The following is a 20,625-nucleotide window of genomic DNA, read 5'->3' on the forward strand; positions in this document are numbered from 1 at the left end:
GCTGCTCCCCAGAGCCATTGGCCCTCTCACACGTCACGTCACCTCCATGTGATGCTCTTGGCGTGCTTTATTGTTGCTGCTTCTGATATACGTATATATGTACGAGTGTGTGTGTGTTCTGTTCTGATCGAATTAGTTTGGCAGTTTTACGCGAGACCCATTACAGTGACCTCCCTCCTGTCCCTCTCTTTCTCTCCGCATTGGTTTCCAAATATATATATATACCTATGTGCTTGTCTACTACCTTTGGTGCTCTTGGACGGAGGGGAGTGGGGGCGATCGATGCGATGGTCTTCCCCACCCACCCACCCCCTGACTGCCGCTCGTTTGCTTTCTGTATCTTTCCTGATTGTCTTTCCACATTCCCTTTTTTTTATCTGCTTCCTTGCGCTCTGCAGTGCCCTCAGCTACACACACACACACTCTTTGTTGTCCGAGGTTATTGGATGCTGCCGTTGTTGTTGTCTTGTGGAGGGAAGTGTGAAGAGAGAAGGGGAGTGTCCGTGACTGCTCTGGGTCTTTGAAAATCTGCTCTTTTTTTTCTGCCTCTCCCTTTGTCACCGCTGTCACCACCACCACCACCACCTGCCCGTCATGCACCATGACGGCTTGGGTGTTTCTACGGTTTCCTGCATATATTTGTTTCGGGCGTGCGTCCGTGCGTGCGTGTTGTTGTCTCTCTTTTTTTTTCGCCGTTTTGTTGCTCTTGCTCTCTTGGGTGTATCGTTTTGTGTGGCGGTATGCTTGTGCACTGTACTCCTTCCGTTTTCCTTTTTGTTCTTGGCGTGTGTGTGGTGTGTGTGCGTGTAGGCGCGCTCTTGTGTGGTTCGTGGCTTCTGTGCCTCTCCCCCGCTCCCGTATTCATATCTGTATGCGTCATGTACAATCACCTCCCGCCGTTTATTTTATTTTTTTCGGTTTCTGCCTCTGCCGCTGCCGCTCCTGCTTCCTCTCTCCCTGCGAGTCTGTTGTGGCGTTGTTCTTATCTTCGTGTCATCCGTGTCTACGCCCTCCGCGCATGTGCGCGCGTGTGGGTGTGCGGGTTGAATGCATGGGCATCCGAGTAGGCACAAGTTGTGGACGGGAGGAAATAAAAATGGCCGTGCTGGCACGATGAACATGCAGCGGCAATCAAGTCGGGTGCACGTAGCACCCAGCGACTCCCTCGCATTCACGCATGCAAAGACGGGAACATGGACGGGGAGGCGGAATGGAAGTGTTGATTATGTGCAAAAATGAGCTCAGAATTACAACGGACCCTTTTCTTTTTTCTTTGGCGCGTGTGTGTGCGTGGGGGAAGGGAGGAGGGGAGGGGGTATGTGTATGTGTATGTGTATGTATGTATATAAAGGGCGATGAAACAGACCATACGAGTCGATGCAAGAAGAGCTGTGTTTCGGGGGGGACAAGTAGCATGCGGAGTTTGACGATTTGCTTATTATGACTTCTCTGCTCCCTTCTTATTCACTGATGCGTCTTCTGAGACCATGGTGCAGCTACCGTGTTTGAAGCTGTACCCTTTCAAAGAAGTTTGAGCGATGGGGAAAGAGAGAGAGCGGAGTGGTCTTCTTGTCCTCTGGCATGCCTCTGCGGACTCGCCATCCCTTCCCCACCGTCCCCCTCAGATACACACACACACACATTCCTCGACTCCTCTGTTCTTCCTTGTCCACTCTTTGCATCCGCGCCTCTTCTTGTCGCGTTCATGTTTCACATGCAGGATTTACGCCCCCCCCCGTCGTCTCTGCGTGTGTATACTGTATGTATTCGTTCTATGTGCCCTTCTCTTTTCCTATTATTCCCTTTTATAGCTCCCTTCTTCGAATTGCCCTCTCATCACACAGAGAGGAACAGACATGCACACACGCACACAAGCACGTGTGATTTCCAAAATTCCGTGCGCTCGTGCGTGCGTGTCTGTGCCTTGTGTGTGTTCGACGGCCTTTCCCCCCTCTCTCACCCTCTTCCGTTCTGTGTGTCTGTGTGTGTGTCTGGTGCTCCCCCTCCTTCATCGCCCTCTTCCCGCCTCTTCTTCTCTCCATGTTTTGTTTGCGCGTGTGTATGTGTTTTACCTTTCCTGTTCTTCCTCTGCTAGCCGTACATGTGAGCACCACACAGCAAACGGCCATGTCTCTTCCCTTTTCTTTTTTCTGCAGCAGCCACCACCACCACCCCCCCTCCCCCTCCTCTCCTTTTTGTCTTCGTTTTTTTAGGCTTTGCCGTGATGGGCGTGTGCGTTGTCGTTGATCGGTTTCCTAATGTATCACTGTTGCCGTCGGCTGTGTTCTTCTCGTCCGATTTATTTGTTCGCGTCTGTGTGTGTGTGTGCCTGTGTGTCCGTACGTTAGACGATCCTCGGCGTGCGTTGGGCCTCCTGATCCTTTATTCCTCGTCCACTCTGTTCATCTTTGCAGCTTACGGCGAACGTTGACCCGCACCGTTGCCGTTTTATTTATTTTCGTTTTTTTCCTTTCGTTTCGCCTTTTTTGCCCTCTTGCTCCCCTGACCTCCACCAGGCCTCGCGCGTCGTTCTTTCCTTTTGTTTTGTTCTCTAAGTGTGCTCTCCGTCTCGCTGCTTCATTGTCGGGCCGCCTCTCTAGTACACACACACACACACATAGACCAGCACATGGAAGGCGCTTGCGTGCGTGCGCGTGTGTGAGTGCGTGTATGCACACAATGTATCCATTTGTCTTGTGCCTGCGTACGAGTACCGTGGTGATGTGCGCGAGGGAGGGAGAGGTGTATGTGTATTGTGTGTGCACTGTGTGTTGATGAGGTGATGTTGCAGGAAACTTCATGAGTGCACACGGATCCCTCTGTGTGCTCATGTGGTGTCTTTCCTGTGTGTTTTCCTTTCCGTCCCATTTCAAGTTACCGAAAACGGCGAAACAAATATATATATATATATGTGTGTGAGGCACGCACACACACACACACTATGCCGGTCGCCACCTGGTGCACCCCCCTCGGAGAGGGAGGGGGGCTCGCCTGGCTTCTCCACAGCCAGTATGAGTGTGTCACTGAGCCCTGTGATGCCGCGCGCTGAGGTGTGTGTGCCCCCCCCCGCTCCCTCCCCCGTCATTAGGGCTCATGTGAGGTGAGGAAAACAAGAATGCAGAATGAAAAGTTGCGTGCATTGACCACTCTGCGGGCGGGTGTGCAAAGGTCTGTCGTCCTCGTTGACTGGAGCCGTCTCTCTCTCTCTCCATCGTCCCTCTCCCGTCCCACCCTTCACCTCTCCGCCCCATTGGTCACCCCCAACACAGAAGCAGCCACCACCTTCTCTCGCACCAGCAATACAGCGTGCCGCGCGCGATTGCCGTCTTCCTTTCCGGCACCACACCACACCCACTTTGGCAGCACAGAGAGCAACAAAGACGCAGTGGAGAAAACGGCCTCGAAGATGAACAAAACGCGGGAGCTGCTGCGCCCCGCAACTGGAAGCGTCGACGCGAATAAAAAAGATGGAAAAGGGAAAGGTGAGCGGCATGGCAGCAATGGCCACCACGACTCTTCTACGACGTTGTCGTCGACTCGGAGGGGCGGGCACCAGCATGGTGATGGCAGCACTAGTCGCTGGAGCGCGGAGGAAAAGAAGTGGAAGCAGAAGCTTGCGGAGAACAAAGTCTTCAAGCGTCTGATGCAGCCGGCGTACACGCGCAGCGGCGCTGGCGGTCACAGTCACAAACGCGACGGCGGAATCAACGACTACGACGTCCCTCGCCTAGGCGAGATCCCGGTACGCTCCAAGTACTATCGACCAGACCAGGAGAAGTCCCACTTTGCGAATCACCCCACCTACCTGCCACTGGCCGAGCAATGTGGGCCACCGCAACCGTCCTCCTCCACGTCCCTCACGCCGCACCAGGAACGTCACCAAAAGTATGGGCAGAGTAACGACGACGAGGTTGGCGGCCATGCCTACGACGACATGGGTGAGAAGATGAGAGTCAAAAATGACGACTACGAGCAAGCGCAGCAAATGCACCACAACAGCCATCCCGACTGCCTGCGCGAGAGTTCTGTGAGCGGGTCTCAGGGTTCTGGGCACTGCATTCAAACTGCCAGCATTGGCAGCAACGCGAGCGGTGCGTCGTCTATTGGGCCGACTGGGCTGCCACTGATGCCGCAGTTCCGTTGGATCCCGAAGCAAGGCGGCGGCGGCCTCGGCTTCAACCCTTTCGTGCACTTCCGCTCTCGAACCCGGCACGAGGGCATGGCATCAAGCCCCTCGGCGCCTGGGACGGACGCCCGAATGCCGTGGAATGAGGCGCAGCAGAAAGGCGACTACGGGACGCCGGAGCTGCCATGCGGCGCAACTTCCCCTGAGCACCAGCAGAGACACAACGAGGATCAGTCGCAGACCCCAGGTTGTCAAAATAGCTACTCTATATTCTACGGCTGCACGCCACAGCCGCCAGCGCAGCAGTCGACTCCACCGACTCGCTGTCATCGAGAAACGGGAGCGCTCTCCTTCTACGGTCCCATCGGCTCCATCGGTATCGAGACCTCCCGCAAGCGGCGCGCCGTTGAGCGACAGAGCGGGACAGATGGCGAAGCGGAGCGTGCCTACAAGGAGCGCTCCTCTCGCCGTCCTGTTGAGGGGGAGGAGACAGGCGTCCAGCTTCTCACACAGCTCTGGTGCGATGTGAGCCTGCTGCATGGCGCTCTCGTCGTGGACTCCCCACGCCTGCCGCCCGACGACGGTGAGGGCGACGACTCTGCAAGCACCAGCAGCCCTAGCATTGGCGACCGCGAGGTCGATGAGGCGGCCATGGCGGCACGAAAGAAGGTTTGCCAGCGTCGTCAGCAGTACTCATCCCGGTCACCGTCCTTTTACTTCAAGGACGATGATCTTGCGGCGCTCGGGGCAGAGGACAACGGCAGCGGCTCACCATCGGGGGCTGCCGCTCGTGTCGCAGCGGCGCAGAAGCCAGTGACTGTCCGCGCTCACCATCAGCAGCACATCGGTCCACCCGTTGTGAAGACCACATCGCCAGCCGCACCGGCCGGGGATCAAAGGGAGGTTGGGAGCGTGGACAAGGTTGCTGCGCGTGGGGTAGCGGGGCATGAGGTAGCGTCCTCGTCCTCGTCCTTCTCCTCTGGAAGCTCTGACAACGACAGCAGCGATGATGACTCGAACAGCGATGAGGGCAGCGCAGGCGAGCGCTCTGCCTGTTTCGGCTCGGACGGCGATGGCGACGAGAGCGTTGACTCAGACGACGCAGACAACCCACGCAGTGACGACAAGGACGCCGCCGCCGGCTCGACCCATCCGCGCAGGTGGAAGCAGCGTTTCTCGGCGAACGCCAGCGCCGGCACGGGTCGCAGCGCTCTCAGGGATGGCCAGTACGACTTTATGAATAGTTCCCTCATGGACGAGTCGTTCATGTCGCGCATGCCGGGCTGCGGTCCTGGGATGAGTCTGCTCTACGCACATGACGACTACGACGGCGGTGGGGAGGCGGCAGCAGGAGCAGCAGACCTCGTGCCAAACCGCGCGCCGCATCACGTGGGTGCCGAATCAGCAGGAATCGCCGGGACGAACATAGCGGCTCACACGCCAACCTTACCTTCCATTCCGCCTCAGCCACAAGAACATCGCGGTAGCTCTTCGATCCCAGTGGCGCGGGGGTCGGCAGTGCGACCATCCGGCAGTGGAACTGCCGCCACCCTCGCCCTGCGCGGCCAACGTCGGGTGAGCAACGCCACTGATACACGGACGCCGAGCGGTGCAGCTGCACGGCACACGCCGCATCAGGGCGGCGACGCTGGCGGCCCTAGCAACCACAACGCTGGCGGCGGCATCGGTGGCTGTGGTCTGGGGGAGCAGTTCGTCTACGGAAGCAGCTTTGGCATGGGCAGTCGGCGAAATTCCTACTCGGCAACGGCGTGCGACGAAACTCACAATGCCGCCTTCACGTCGCTGGGTGTGTATTGGGTAACCAAAGGCAACGGCAATACGGTGTCCCCAGGCACCTCTGTGGTGGGCGGGGACGACGAGCCCTCGGCCGTCATGGGGGTCTACAGCGACAGCCGGGAGGATACCGTGTCCCTTGGCCTCCTTGGCGTCACGAGTCGAGGTCCCACAGCATTCCCGGCGGTGGACGATGGTTGCACTGCGAAAGCATGCAACAGTACGAGTCAGCCATCAAAGCTGCCGCTCACTCATCGGGGAATTGCTAACCCTGCCACGCGCAGTCGACCTCCCAACACTGCGCAGGGGATACATAAACCCGTGGTACCGACATCCTCGCAGCAACCAGCCTGCAAAGTAAAGGCGGTGTACCCAGGTGGCTATCTGGCCCCCATCACCCCACCCGCCACCCCAAAGGCGAACGAGGCCCCGTTGCCGCGCTGCGCGCAGAGAAACAACGGCGGCGCTTCCACCCTGGGACCCCGTGGTTTGGCCAATGCAAGCACGACACCGGGCCTGGGCGACACAGTAGGAGGCAAGTCTTTTACCTCACTTGCGTACGAGCTACCAGGCATATGAGGGGGAGAGGTGCGAGACGCAGGTGGGAAGCTGCTCAGGGTCGCTGCTGCACACGCATTGGACCAGTGCCTCCTCCTGCGTGGATCGCCAGCGATCCAATCTGTGCGTGTGTGTGTGTTGCTTCTCCCCCCCCCTCCCATCGCCTTTCTCTCTCTATTTGGTTTCTTTTTTTTTCGCTCAGAAGTGGCGCTGCAGCGGGAGGGGTATCATTCTCCTGGACATCAACGCTCGCACGTGCGTATATGTGACGTATCTTCATCTTTGGGTGGCCATGCTCGTGCATGCCTTTTGTTTGCTTGCTTTTCACGGGAGGAGGCATGTGCTCCCTCTTTCCCCTCGTCATCTCCCCCCCCTCCCCTCCCCACACTCCCTCGGTGTGTCTGTATGCGTTTTTGTGTGTGCGTGTGTGTGTGTGAGTTCTACCAGCGGCTCGCTCGCCCCTCTCTCTTGGACATGCCCTCTCTACGGCGTCTACGGCGTCCCCTCCCCCCCCTCTTGTGGACACATGTTCGCTTGCTGGTTGAGCGGTGCGGGGGAGGGGTGGGTGACTTCAGTCGGCCCCCCCCGAGCCGCCCCCATCCCTACTCAGCAGGTCGCCATGAAGCGAACGGCGAGTCCAAGAAGGGACGAAAAAAAAAGAGTGCAGCGAACGAACTCGGGAAAGCGCTACGACGACGCGTGTTCATGTCCGTCTAGGGAGATGGCGTGTTGGAGCCGTGGCGCACACAGGCCGTTATGTATGTGCACATCTCTTGACATTTTTTTTCCGTATTCAACGGCGAAGTTTTTCGTGTATATATGTGCGTCTCTCTTTCTTTCGTTTCGCGTTTCCCCTTCTCCTGGGACGCGTCTGCTTTTTTTTTTCGACGTGTGTGCCTGTGTAAGTGTATATATATATACACACACACATTGCATATACATCTGCGTGCGCTCATGCCCCTTTGTCCTGCTGACCTCTCCCCTCCCCCTTCCTGTCTCCCTTGCTCTTGGCTTTTCGTTTTCTATCTGCGGCGTTTTCTATTCTTTTTTTTTTGCTGTGCGCGTGCGCGCCTGTATGCCTGTGTGCCTATGTGCGTCGTTTTGATTTTGAATGCGTCGTTTTTTTTTTCCTACTTCCTGCTCTTACTCCCGCCCTCCCCCCCCCCCCGGATGATGCGGGAGCCACCTCAGTGCTGAACCACAGCGCCCAGTACGCCCAAACTCTTTGTGGGGAAGCCAAGAAGCCGGCAGCATGCCCTCCGGGTACGGCTGGCGGACTCTTGTCATGAGCGGAGAGCTCTGGGCTGACGCTGTACCGAAGAGGCCTGCGGCCACGATTACATTGATACCAGCTCACTACGAATCTCGTCGATGATTCAACAAGTATGCGCATCCACCACCTACTTTTCTGACTTTGCTGCGTTGCAGTGATGTTGAGCATGATCCATGGGCCTGGACTGCGCTGTACGCGGCGGCATTGCGCTGGGCTGAACGACACCAGCCAGTGCTGGTTGGCCCGGCTCCTTGGCGAACCTTCGATGCCGATCTGTATTCGGCAAGAGAGGCGCATTTCCCACCCCGACAGACCTCTGGGGCATTGGACCTCCCGGGCATTCCGCGCTCCGGTGCAGCAAGAGAAAAGCGCGACGGTGGTGTCTGGGTGCGCATACAACCAGAGACATGTGGATAGATATGCGTCCCTATTACTTTTTGCACGGTGTCTTCCTACTACGGCATGCAGCCGCTTGAAACAACCGAGGGAGAGGCATGGCATAAGCAGGCAAGTGCACAAGGGTCTCAGAGGGCCCTGGCCTGACTCTGGCCAACGTCCTCCCTGAGCTCATGCGACGCATGAGCCGATTTGACGCCAAGACGGCTCGTCCTAGAGGACCAGGGACTCACCTGCGGTGCAGCAGAGCCAGGTAAGCTGTGGCAGCCTGCGTCTATTGACTGCCCTGTTCGTGGTGGAATGGACGCGTGGGAAAGTCGAAAACATTCAATAAACACCGCACCGGACCCCATCGCATCAGACATCCCCTCGCCTCTCTCTCTTGTTTTGCTATTTGTTGTAAGGCGGAGCATGGCAATGTCTGGACGTGCATGTCGACACTGTCAGATAGGGCAGACAGAGCGCGTAAGCCCCAGTCTGACAGCCGCATGAACTGCCGTGAAACCGACCAGTTTGCCGTACTCTTTTTTCTGTTCGCCCTCTCCTCTTGTCCGTCATCGAGGCCTCAAGGCCTGCACCGTTTTTTCTTCCTCGTTTTTCTCTCTATGTGTTTGGCTTCACCACACGCCGTCCGCCTCGCGTTGGAGGCGGACATCGAACCTACCACTTTGTGTACTTACTTCCCCAGGAAACGGAAACTATACATGTTTATGCCCATGACACCAAACGCCCAGGGGATCTCCCCACAGACACCCAGGTGAGACAGCATCTTGCCAAATTCATGTAGACGCAGGTGGGTGCCTTTGCCCTGGCCCTACTGATGCACTTTGCCGTTCCCCCCCCCCTCCTCCCCGACTCCCTCTTCCAACCATTTTTCTCTCGTTTCGTCCCCATTTGGAGCAGAGGCATCTCTCGCTGGTTCAACGCATCACCACCGCTGCAGCATCGACATGGATGGCTTTCCTTCGCCACTGTGGGTGCGGCGCTACGTGCTCAACTTCAATGCCATGGCGCTGGTGCTGCTGGCGGTGTAGAAGCGGACGAGAAGGAGGTGCGTACGGTCACCTTCAAGGCTTCGCACTTTCTCGCCACGACGGAGTTGGTGAAGCTCTTTCTATCTCTCCTGTGGTGCGCCGTGGACGAGGCGCGGGCAATGCAACAGGAGCGCTGTTCTGCCGACGCAGTCACCACACCAACGGCGGCGTTGCTAGTTGAGGGTTCCGGGTGGAGCAATATCGCGACATTTGCCGAGACACCCAAATCGATCGCGGATGCGTCGTGTCAGCTCTCGCACAATCTCGACGACGTCATAGAGGACATGGATGCCGAATCCCCCGATCACGCTGTGCGGCTGCGGGTTCTGTTTGCCCGAAGGAGGTTCGCCGGTGTATTTCTGAGCCGCATGCGCCATGCCATCGGGCTGGACCACAAGTACAAGGAGACACTGCTCATGATTGTGCCCGCCATCGTCTACGCTATCCAGGGGCTGCTGCTCATCTACTCCCTGAAGCTGTTGGGCCCGACCGTGTTTCAGGTCCTGTACCAGGTGCGCATCCTCTTCCTGGCGGTGATGATGCGGGTCGTGTTGGACTTCCGTCTCTCGCCGATCCGGTGGGGCGCGCTGGTGGCGCTGATGTTTGGCATCACGCTGGCACAGATGGGTGCGCAGAGCGCACGAGCGGATATAACAATCAGTAAGGCAGACAACGCTGCACGATCAGAGATGGAGAACGCTGCGGCGACCGAAAAGACCTCCAGCACGTGGTCAATGGAGGGTACGCTGGCTGCGCTCGCTGGCGGCTTCCTGAGCGCGTTCTCCGGTGTATTCATGGAGTTCGTAGTGAAGAAGCGCGGCAGCCAGTTTCACCTGTCGGCGCGCAACACCCATCTCGCGTTCTTCTCCGTCCTGTACTTCTTCATTGTGTTCCTGTGCGAGATCTTTCAGCCGGAAGAGGGGGCGGGCGGGGTTGATGAGTTCGCAAGCACGTTCTTCGACGGCTTCACCGGGCTGGTGTGGTTCCTGGTGGTGCGCTACTGCGACAACATCGTCAAGTCGTTCTCGACGGCGTCCGTGTATCTGTTCCACACGCCGCTGAACAGGTCGTTTCTGATGGACTCCTTCCTTGTGCTCACCCCCATCACCATGTACACCGCAACGAAGTAACGGCTCTTCGAGCTGAGCGGCAGCCCTACTTGCATGTGTCGATGCGGCTTCCGTGTTGTTGTGTTCATGCGGAAAGCTCTGTGGTCCCTGATGCCTTGGAGGGGGGTACACACACCTCAGCGCGCGGCATTACAGGGTTCAGTGACAGACTCATACTGGCTGTGGAGAAGCCAGGCGAGCTCCCCCCTCCCTCTCCGAGGTGGGTGCACCAGGTGGCGACCGGCATAGCGTGTGTGTGTGTGTGCGGGTAGAGTTTTGTGCAGAGGCCGTGCTCTCTGATGGCTGGGTCGGCGCACTGCTGCAACGCCTGTGTCTACGGCATGCTTCGCACCACACGGATGGTGTCTGTGGCAGGGCTGAGCGACGTATGACGTTGTGCTGTATGGCAGAGAAACGGACTCTCGTTGGCACGAAAGGAGGAGGGAGATCGACCTCACCAGCTTCGACTGCGACTTCAGATGAATGAGAGCCACGGGTGTACGTGTGTGTGTGTGTGTCACCCTCGCCTCCTCGTGTCTTCTCACGTACATTACCTTCGCCCATCTTCTGCTATCCTCTTCCTCTCTCCCTCTCGCTCACATGTGTGCACATGCACGCGTCACCTTCGTAATGGACACCACGTACCCAAACGCGGTAACGATGTGCTGGCGTCGCTACCATCTGTATATATGTATATACATAGGTTTTCGACGTAAGACTCGTCCTGCGTCTGCTGTGCGCCGTGCCCTGGCGATTTCTCCGTACATCCGTACTTTCCGGTGTTGCTTTCGCTTCTCGTTTCGCGCCATCTTTCTCGTTGTTGCTTCCTTTTGGGGGCCCTGGGAAAGGCCATCGTCGTCTCGCCCGGCCTCCCACACACCCACCCCCATCCCCTCTTTTTGGCGCATCCGCGCCGGTGCATGCATACACACACGCAGACGGGAACGCATGCACGGTGGACCAGGCCGACGAGGAAGCCTTCCGCTTGCCACACTATTTTTTTCTCCTACTCTCCATCATTACCCTCACTTGCGGCGTGTGCAGGCGAGAAAGTCTGCTGCTGCCTTTTCCATGTCCTACCACCCAACCACCCACACATTCATACTGTTGAGTGCGAGCGTGCGTCAGCTTCCGCCGCTGCAAAGAGCAGCAGTTGCACCAGACGTAACATTGCAGACACAATCAGCCTTGCAAGAAGGCCGCACCTAATCAACAGCAGGACAGCTGCTTGCACGCAAAGAGATGCACAATGGCAACGGAGATGGCGGGTTTGCATGGCGGCAGCAGCAGGCCATGTACTCGTGTCGCCAGGACCCATACGGTGGGGGCCACCCGGAAGCGAACATTATGGCTATGCACCAGCAGCAGCAACTTCAGTACTATCAACAGCAGCAGGCGCAAGGCATGTGGAACCCGGGCGCGAATCAGATGTACTCTAGCGCGGGCCCTCACATGCAAAACGGCAACTTTATGATGCAGCAGCGCCGCTACTTTGCTCACGGTGGAGATGGCATGCATCACTACCACCAGTACCAGCGGCAGTTTGGGCGTGACAACAATGTGAGCCCGAATGTGCCGCAGCGCGACGACTTCGCGGAGTCGCGCCCTGGCCGAACGCCATGCAAAAATAACTGGTGGTCGTACGTATTGTCACACATGCGTCCGGTCGATAGCCCGCGCGGCATCGACCTTGACGCCGAGGACGAGAACGCAAACGTAATGGAGGAACTGAGGCAGACAGGATCGAAGGCGGGGACAGGGATGAGCAATGACACGGAAGCGGCAGCGCCGGCATTCGTGGGTGCCTTCGAGAGTGCTAAAGGGCCGGGCGAGGTTCCGGACTTCGTCCCCACCTCGGTTTTGGTATTTAGCCCTGCAGTGGCAGACAGCGGAGAGGAGCGGAAGAGCGCAGAGAGAGACTGTATGCAGGTGTCAAACCCATATAAGTCGAATGTGCACCCGCAGCAACAACCGAGGCAAGCGCAAGCTTCCCTGCCGTCTGGAAAGAACGCCGTGACGCCGCCGCGACAACAGAAGCCGCAGCAGCACCTCTCGAGCGACAACAATGCTATCGCAGGCAGCCTCTACCAACAGGCGATAGACGATGCTGAGGGGGAGGAGGGGGAGCAACTGGTCGGCAAGCAGTCTCAAAGCGCGCAGCCACGCAGCGCCAACAGCAAGGACAGTGCCGGCGGTATGGCAGGGGTTCAACCAGCGCTGCGCAAATGTCAGTCAGAGAGCGAGTTCCGGGCAGGAGGCGTGCAGCAGGAGCAGGGGTCAGTGGCGCTGAAGCCCATACACACTCCCCACTGTAGCATCGAGGAGCATAACGCACCACCAACGCGGCCGCAGGCGGCATCTGAGTCTGTGTGTGACTTTCCTCGCCGCGGTAATCGCTACTCTTACAGGGGCAATCACAAAGAAGCGGACGAAGAGGGGGACAAGGACGACGGTGGATGCAACAACTCTGATGAGTACAGTGGCAACAGCGACAGCGACGGCAGTGGTGGTAGCTCCTCCTCCGGCTTCGACAGCAACAGCGAGGGGAGCGACACCGACGACGAAGCCGAGTACAGCGCAATGCGGCGCAACTCGCAGAGCGCCTTTGGAGGCCATAGCACCTTGGAGTACAGCACGTTGCACGACACGTCGGCGGCGCACGCACGCAATGCCATTCCCCCCTCAGCGAATCACGCGGCGGGTCACCACAGCATTGGCGGCCTCCTCGGCGCAGGCGTCAGTAGCCGATTTCCGTTCCCGGAAACGTCGACGTCCAACTTGCCGAGTGATGCGCCATTAATCAGCGCACCGGGCCAGCCACCGGACACAGCCGCGACGAATGCGGGTATCCGCGACGTTGCTATGAGCTCATTCAGTCTATACCACTCTGTGACCCACGCCCCGCCGGCTAATGCCGTCTTCGCCGCCGGCAACAGCACCACTGTGCAAAGTAACTCAACCACCACGGCAACAGGCATGGAGGACTCGGACAAGCACGGCTACGAGATGGGAATTCTGATGGTGGCAGAGACAGTCCTCGACCATACAAACCGAACGGCTCCCGTGGGCGCGAACGCCGCTGAAGGGGTGCCCGCTCCCCGCGCAAGCACGCAACCCAGCACAGCCACAATACCAACAGCCACGAAGGCCGTCTCACCGGCGGCCATAGAGAAGAAAAAAGAGGCGCCAGCGCTGCCCAGACAGGCGGCGCGGAGACGCAAGTCGGCTTCACATTCGGTGGAGGCACTTGCAACCCGCAGTGGCACTAGCGCCATCAAAGATGCCTCGAAGACTGCGTCAGCGCCATTGCCCGGAGTGCGCCATAGCAGCAAGCCGGAGCGTCTCAAGAACGGTGCCGCGACGGCAGAGGTCCAGCCGATGAAGCACGCGTCGAAGGGTCCTGGCAGCAGCAAGGCAGCTAGTTCCATGGACAAGGATGAGAACCCCCTTCCTGAGCCTTCGAATCTTCAGCGTGCCACTTCGGTCAAGGACAACAAGGCGGTAAAAGTGGCGCTGCCGGACACAGGGGTGACGTTGCCCAAGGCATCAGAACGCGCAACCGTCACTGCTACAACCACCACACCGACGGCAGTCAAGGCCCCGAAAGCCCCGCCGTTCCCCATGGCCAGCACTCAGCACCCGCTTAGTAAACCGACGAACTCTGTGAGACCTGTGCAAGCACAAAAGTCGCACAGCAAGCAAAAAGCGGCTCCTCCACGGCTCGAGAATGTCAAGGCGGCTGCGATGACCGTCACGAATCACCCGTCCGCAAAGTCTCACCAACCTCCGTCGGCAGCAACGTCTACAGTGGCCCCATACTTCGCAACTGCCCAGCCACTCCCTACCAATGCCAGCAGTGCGGCGTGGGCCGCCGCCGCTGCTGCTGCTGTGGCAGAGCCGAAGCCTGTAGCGCGGCCCTCCTCGACCCTCCTTCGCAGGTCTCCCACCTCGTCCTCTCTGGCCGCCGGTGCACCCACGCCCGCCGCATCTCTGGCCCCCGTACTCGCCGCACGCTCGTTCTCCACCGTCAGTGGCAAGGTGGCCTCTACGGCTCCATCTGACAGCACTCTGTCAGACATCGGGTCAAGCGGTGATCGTCCTCACGGAGCGGTAGCGCCGTCGCTGTGTATCAACCTCTTTCAATCCCTACAACCCCGACCGCCGGCGCCGCTGTCGCAGGTTGCTAGAGAGGCAGCAAGGAACCCGCCGTCCAGCGCAGTGGCGGCTAGCGCGGCCGTCGCCCATCATCGCCCGCAGCCACAGCGGCCCCGCAACGGCTCATGGAAGGAATCAAGCACTGCAAAGAATGCGCTGAGAAATAAGGGCAGCGCAGCGGCAGCACCAACAACGCCACCGAACGAGGCCGCAGCGTCGATACCTGAGTTATCCGCCGCTGCCAGTGCCCCAAAGAGCCTCAGCACTGTGTTGCTGAGCAGCCTCGCGCCTGCAGAACCGACGAGCGCCACCGCGACCGCAGCAGTGCCGCCGCCTGTACGTGATGTAGCGGTCGGTGTAACGACAAGCTCCTCATCCATGGCAACAGGCACCAGCATTGCCTCGGTTACAGCGAAAAAACTTGCAACGTCGTCAGCGACGAAGACTTCGCTCACCACGGCCAGCCCCCCAGCTACGAAGTCACCTGCGAACGGTGTAGTCAAGAGCGTTGTCGTAAGCGGCTCTGGGAACGCCCAGAAGCATTCCTTCCCGACGTCTCCAGGTTCGGACACCAGTGCCGCCGCCTCGATTTCAAGGGGCAGGTCGCCGCCCTTGTCGGCGCTAGCCTTGATGAAGAAGCCCAAGACCATCACCACTGCGGCTGCGGCGCCGCCAGTCACATCGATGCCTGGGAATCGAGACAGCAGCATCCCTTCCCATCGCAATAACCAGAAGTCGATTACGAACGGCGATGACAGCGACGGCGCGTGGCTGGATGACCCGTACGACTACTACAGCTACGGTGAGGCTGACCTACCGGACTTGAATAACTACTCCCCCGTGAAGCCGTCGCCGCTAAAGGCACCGGCTGGCAATCACGCCACGCACAAATACTCGATGGTAGGTAGCCTAGCCGTGTCCCCACTCAACACCTCTAGCACCGTGGGCAAGACCGATGCAGCCAACGGTGCTGGGGCAAAGCTTCGGCCATTAGGCGACGCCGACATGCTGGAGGAGATGGGGTACATGTACCACTTGTAGCCATGGTAAGATGGGAGGGATGGAAAGCAAGTAGCGACGTGAAAGACGCACACCAAGTAAAGGAGAGGTTAGGAGAGGTTGAGGGGCGCGTGGCACGGCACGGCACAGAAGACAGGGATGGCATGTGCGGCACGGGCGTGGATGCTTGAAGAGGGGAGAGGAGGCCGCGGAATGTGTTCTGCAACGGCGTCGCTCTCTCTCTCATCTCTGGGCACCTTCACTGAGTAGGCCGCCCCATCTCCCGACCCACCCACCCGCCCACTCCCTCTCCTTCTGGGCCCCTCACTATTCTATGTTTATCTGGCTGGCCTACGCGATGTGCACCTACGTCTTACCACACCTTTTTTCTCGTTGGGCTTTTTACGGTCACCGACACGCCTCCCTCAACCTCAGTGCATTTCGTCGCCTCTCCCACTCCCTTCTCACCGCCGCCATGTTTCGTTTCCTTCCCCTCCCCTCCCCCCTTCAAGACGCTGCGGCCGGCGTAGTGGTCTGTTGCTCCCGGTGCTATCCGGCCCTTCCCTGTCACCCTCTCCCTTCTCGTCCGCGCTGTGTTCCCATAAGTGCGCATTTTTTTTTCAGTACACCCTATCCTCTTCACACGCCGTATGTGCTTGTGGGTATAATCTTGGCTTCCTGTTGTCCTCCGTCGTCGTTGTATATATATATATATATGTGTGTGTGTGGGTGCGTGTGTGTGCGTGGTTATTTACATTTTTATAGTCTTTTTTCACCCTCCGTCCATCCAGCTCTTCCCTACTCATCCTCCTTTCAATATTCCACTCCACCCCAGTACCTGCCCGTCTGTCTGTGTCTGTGTCTGTGTCTGTGTGTGTGTGTGTGTGTGTGTGTGTGTGTGTCTGTGTCTGTGTCTATCCCGCTCCCTCCACTCTCGCAATGTGCCTACTATCTTCTTATTTAGCCCCCTCCCCTCTTTGCCTATATATGTATATGTATATATATATATGTGTGTATATGCATGTGTGTATGTACATGTATGTATATGGATATATATGGATATGCCTGTTATGCTCATGTGCTCATCGCTTTTTGTTGTCCTCTTCTTCGGTGCGAAGCGGCAGAAGGGGAGAAAGGGTCGGTGGGAGATCCAGCACTACGGTGTGCAGTAGGGCTACACGGAACCACACAAACACAGATACCGGCAGTCAAGTATGCAGAAATGAGAGAGGGAAGATCGAATTTGGTGCCTCCTCCCCTCCCCACCTGACCTGAGCAGGCTCTCTGTTGTATGCTTTATGTGCTCCCCTTTTTTCGCTTGTTCTTCGATCTGCGTGCGTGCTCATCTTCTTTTTTGTGTTTGGTTTACTTTCGATCCCTTCTCTCATTCGCCCCTTCGCGACTGCCATGAGGCGTCGTCATCATCGTCCCTCTCCCCTCCCCTCTCCACCTACAGACACAGACACAGACCGAAAAAGTCTCTATCATTTTCCTTATTTTCTTTTGTGTGTGTATTCTGGGACTCGCATTGGTTCTCCGTGTGTTTTTCTTATTTTTCTTTGTTGTTGTTCCTTGGCTCCTCAGTGGCTTTCTGAGCGTTGTTCTCTCGTCGATGTCACCTTCATCGTCTTTTAGCTTATCGGTCTATATCTATCTATATCCATGCGTGTGTGTGTGTGTGTGTGTGTGGGTAGAGTTTTGTGCAGAAGCCGTGCTCTCTGATGGCTGGGTCGGCGCACTGCTGCAACGCCTGTGTCTACGGCATGCTTCGCACCACGCGGATGGTGTCTGTGGCAGGGCCGAGCGGCGTATGACGTTGTGCTGTATGGCAGAGAAACGGGCTCTCGTTGGCACGAAAGGAGGAGGGCGATCGACTTCACTGCTTCGGGTGTGTGTCTCGACACATGTGTTCCACTGCGCAAAGGACGAGCAAAACAGAGCCCCAAATGGCAACAGAGAAGTGAAACTTGGAGAGACGCACGCAAGCAGACGAATACGGAGCATTCACGCGTGCCCTCTCTGTCAACGAGGAGGAGGGAAAGTGGCGGAGGATCGGAGACGCGCTGCGGTAGCACCAAGGTGCGGAAGCAGCGTCACTTATGCCACCTGCTCTCAGAAGTCGTTGCCTCGAACTCACTTGCTCTCTCGCTCTGTGTGGGCATTCCGCTCGCATTTTACCGTGCCTGCAGTGGACCCGACCCGACAGTCCAGTGGAGGCACACGCACGCAAGCCATTCTTCCCATGCCACCCCCACTCCACACCCCGAACCATTTTGTATCTTTGCTGGACTCCTCCACCTCCTCGTCGCCCTTCGGTAACCCATCACTCGCCGCCTCGTTCTTTTCCTGTCTCTCTCGCTTACTTTCTCTGTCGGGGTCTGCATGTCGCCACCACCTACCTTTTCCACACCGTCTCCTCGCACCGATGCAGCACGGGGGCTCTCTATCTCTCACACGAGCAGTACCAGCACAGGGAAACGAAATAGAAAGGCGCTAGGCGCGACTTCTGTGTGTGTGTGTGTGTTTTTGAAACAGCACACGCATAAACGGTACGCAAGACAATCTCACGTACGCAGGGCGGTTGAGATAAGCTGCACCGCACAAAAGCCGGCGTGGCGTCACCCGCCATAGACTTTCCGTCTTCTCTTTTTATTTCGTTTCGTTTTTTTTTGCCTTTGCCCCTCGTCCAGTCCATAAAGTCATAGATCGTCTAAACATTCTCCTTGAGCGCGTGTATCTCTCCCACCTCCGTCCTTATCCCAGTCGCTCTCTCCCCATCGTTGTTGTTTTTCATAGAACTCAGCCCCTTCGCCACCTCCCCAGCCCCGGATACCGACACGCACCCCACGATCTTCAAGCTCCTCTGCAGCAATAGTAGGTTCACTACATCATCGTCACTGGCGCTGCTCCTGCCTGCTGACACAGTCACCGAATCAAATCTCATCCCACACATAGCGTCCCTGTACGCGCAGACGCACGTGTTCCCTCACCACAGCCATCGCCACCAAGCCCCGATCCTCACCGACTGGCAAGCTACGTCAACACATCATGTGAGCAAGGCAACGCATCGCCTGCGCGCTTTCTTCCTTTCTGTGTGTCCATGGCTAATTTAGGCAGCGATCTTCACCGCTGTGCCCCCTCCCTTGACTACTGCCCGGTGTGTGGTCTCATTCCACGCGTGGGCACTGGGCACGATCGCGTTAGTAATGTTCGCTCTCTTCTTCCCTTGCTTAGCGCCCAAGCGGCGGGGCGGTTATTCCTCAGGTGCCGCCGCTGTCGCCGCCGCTGCGTCCCATTCCAAGGTTTCCACCGCAGTGGTTCGCTTCAAAACTAAGCCGAGGGTGCATGGAGGCTCCGGTCCAGTGAGGAGTGCTGGCCGACCCCCGAAGAAGCAGCACGAGCGCTTCCCTCGCGCATCGCCTGCGCCCTTGTTGCAGCCGCTTTCAGCGGCTTCCAGCGCTGACGCGTCCATGAATAACTACGCGTCGGGAGAGGAGGCGTCAGCATCCCAGCCTTCCTTCTCGCCATCGTACCTCCTCACGGATGCGATGCCAGTGCGCAGCCGCTTCATGAATCCCCTTGACTTCCTTAGCTCGTCGGAACCGCTGATGCTCACACCAGAGGAAAAGGCGGCAGAGAAGGCGGAGAAGGCGCGACTAGCGGCGCTGCAAGAGGATGCAAGGGCGTTGGCAGCGCTGTTCGCACGAGAGTTGGCTAAGAGAAAAGCGAAAGTGATTACTGCCGGAGTCATAAAAGCCCGTCGACCTGCGGGAGCAGCGGCCGTCCAGGCCTCATCGAAGCCCGGGCGTCGTGGAGGACAGCAGGAGCCCCCACTCTCCCTCCCCACACACTCGATCAAGCTCGCACCGGTGGCGCCAAAACCCCCACGAAGTCGCCACAAGGCCTCTGTGAAGGCCAAAAACACGCGAATGAAGCCGCTCAAGCGAGGGCGGAAGCTGAAAACCCCACGCCGACTACGGGCGTTGGCCGCACAGAGGACTTCTCTCATTTCCAGGAGACGTGGTAGCCAGTCGAAGATGCCCACCGTGGCCTCCGTGCCGATCCGCAAGGCTCATCCGCCACTGCAGCGACGCCCCGGCCGTTCGGCCTTGCGACCCGCTGCTGCATCACGGATACGCGCTGCAGCAGCGGGTCGCAAGGTCGGACGACGCGCCGCACAGGCCCCCAAGTCTATGGTCATGCGGCCTTTGTCCAAGTCCACCGTGAAAGCGTGGCGACTCGCACAGCAGAAAAAGCGTGTCACAGGGAAGACACGCCATGACAAGCCCAAGAAGGTGTAGTGAGCGCGCGGGTAGGAGGCGAGAGGGGGAAGAGGCAGCTTAGGTGATGGACGCCGCATCATGGGTGTCTGCGCACACGTTGCTCGCTCTCTTCCTCTTCTTGATATCTCCTCCCTTGTCTCCGCAGCCTTGCGAACCTCTTCAGCGGCTTCCATACATGTTTGCTTCGCCTTTGTTGTTGTTGTTGTTTTTTTGTTTTTACTCTTTCGGTTTGATGATGTGGTGGAGGAGTATGGTGGTGGTGTCTGCGTTCTCGGGAGCGTCACTGTCCACCTCTGCTCTCGCTCTCTGCATCCTCCCTTCTAGTCAGATGGACCTGAGCATACGAAAAAAGAGAAACGGTGGAGCAGCTGTGCCATGCACTACTGCGGCGACAGCCTGTGCTGTAGCGCCTGCGCCGCTCGTTGGGTATGTGTGTCGCCTCTACACATGCCGAAGCACCAGACAAGATTTACAAGCCGGACTTTAATGTCTTTGTTCTCCTTCTCCTGGCGCTCCGACGATAACCTGACCGGTGGGGTACGTTGCCCTGCGTCGCGGAACACGCGCCTTTCGCCATTCTCCACTCACCCCTCACCCCTTGTCGATCTGTCTGCCTCTTCGTTGACACTAGCTCAACGCCCACTTCCACTAGAGTGCCCACCACCGCCATCTCTTCTGTACACATCTCGCCTGAGCCTCCTCTTTCTTTCCCTTATTTGCCGTGCCTTCTTCGCTGTTGAAGGAACTGGTCCATCCTCTCTTCCTTTATCGAAGCGTGCCGTGCACACGGCGGCACACTCGCACACGTCGCACACATCAGCCCATGCCTGCCTCGTTGCGTAAAAATCTGCAACGGTCCCCGGCGGACACGCAGCCACATGCTGCTGGAGGCGCCGCC

The 20,625-nt window shown here is 58.0% G+C and overlaps 3 protein-coding genes and 1 pseudogene across 3 annotated transcripts, besides 1 other annotated feature; all 4 read left to right on the forward strand.

Moving 5' to 3' along the window:
* Positions 1 to 3,643: 3,643 nt before the first annotated feature.
* LMXM_20_1050 (hypothetical protein, unknown function) lies at positions 3,644 to 6,499 on the forward strand (the record flags this gene model as incomplete). Its single annotated transcript, XM_003875118.1, has 1 exon — positions 3,644 to 6,499. The coding sequence occupies one exon, from the start codon at positions 3,644 to 3,646 to the stop codon at positions 6,497 to 6,499; it is 2,856 nt and encodes a 951-aa protein (XP_003875167.1).
* Positions 6,500 to 9,300: 2,801 nt separating this feature from the next.
* On the forward strand, positions 9,301 to 10,311 carry LMXM_20_1055 (annotated as a pseudogene).
* Positions 9,301 to 10,311: a sequence feature.
* A 1,221-nt stretch (positions 10,312 to 11,532) lies between these two features.
* Positions 11,533 to 15,486, forward strand: LMXM_20_1060 (hypothetical protein, unknown function; the record flags this gene model as incomplete). Its single annotated transcript, XM_003875119.1, has 1 exon — positions 11,533 to 15,486. The coding sequence occupies one exon, from the start codon at positions 11,533 to 11,535 to the stop codon at positions 15,484 to 15,486; it is 3,954 nt and encodes a 1,317-aa protein (XP_003875168.1).
* Positions 15,487 to 18,914: 3,428 nt separating this feature from the next.
* Positions 18,915 to 19,745, forward strand: LMXM_20_1070 (hypothetical protein, unknown function; the record flags this gene model as incomplete). Its single annotated transcript, XM_003875120.1, has 1 exon — positions 18,915 to 19,745. The coding sequence occupies one exon, from the start codon at positions 18,915 to 18,917 to the stop codon at positions 19,743 to 19,745; it is 831 nt and encodes a 276-aa protein (XP_003875169.1).
* Positions 19,746 to 20,625: the final 880 nt, after the last annotated feature.

Source organism: Leishmania mexicana, chromosome 20, assembly GCF_000234665.1.
Source record: "Leishmania mexicana MHOM/GT/2001/U1103 complete genome, chromosome 20".
Taxonomy (NCBI): domain Eukaryota; phylum Euglenozoa; class Kinetoplastea; order Trypanosomatida; family Trypanosomatidae; genus Leishmania; species Leishmania mexicana.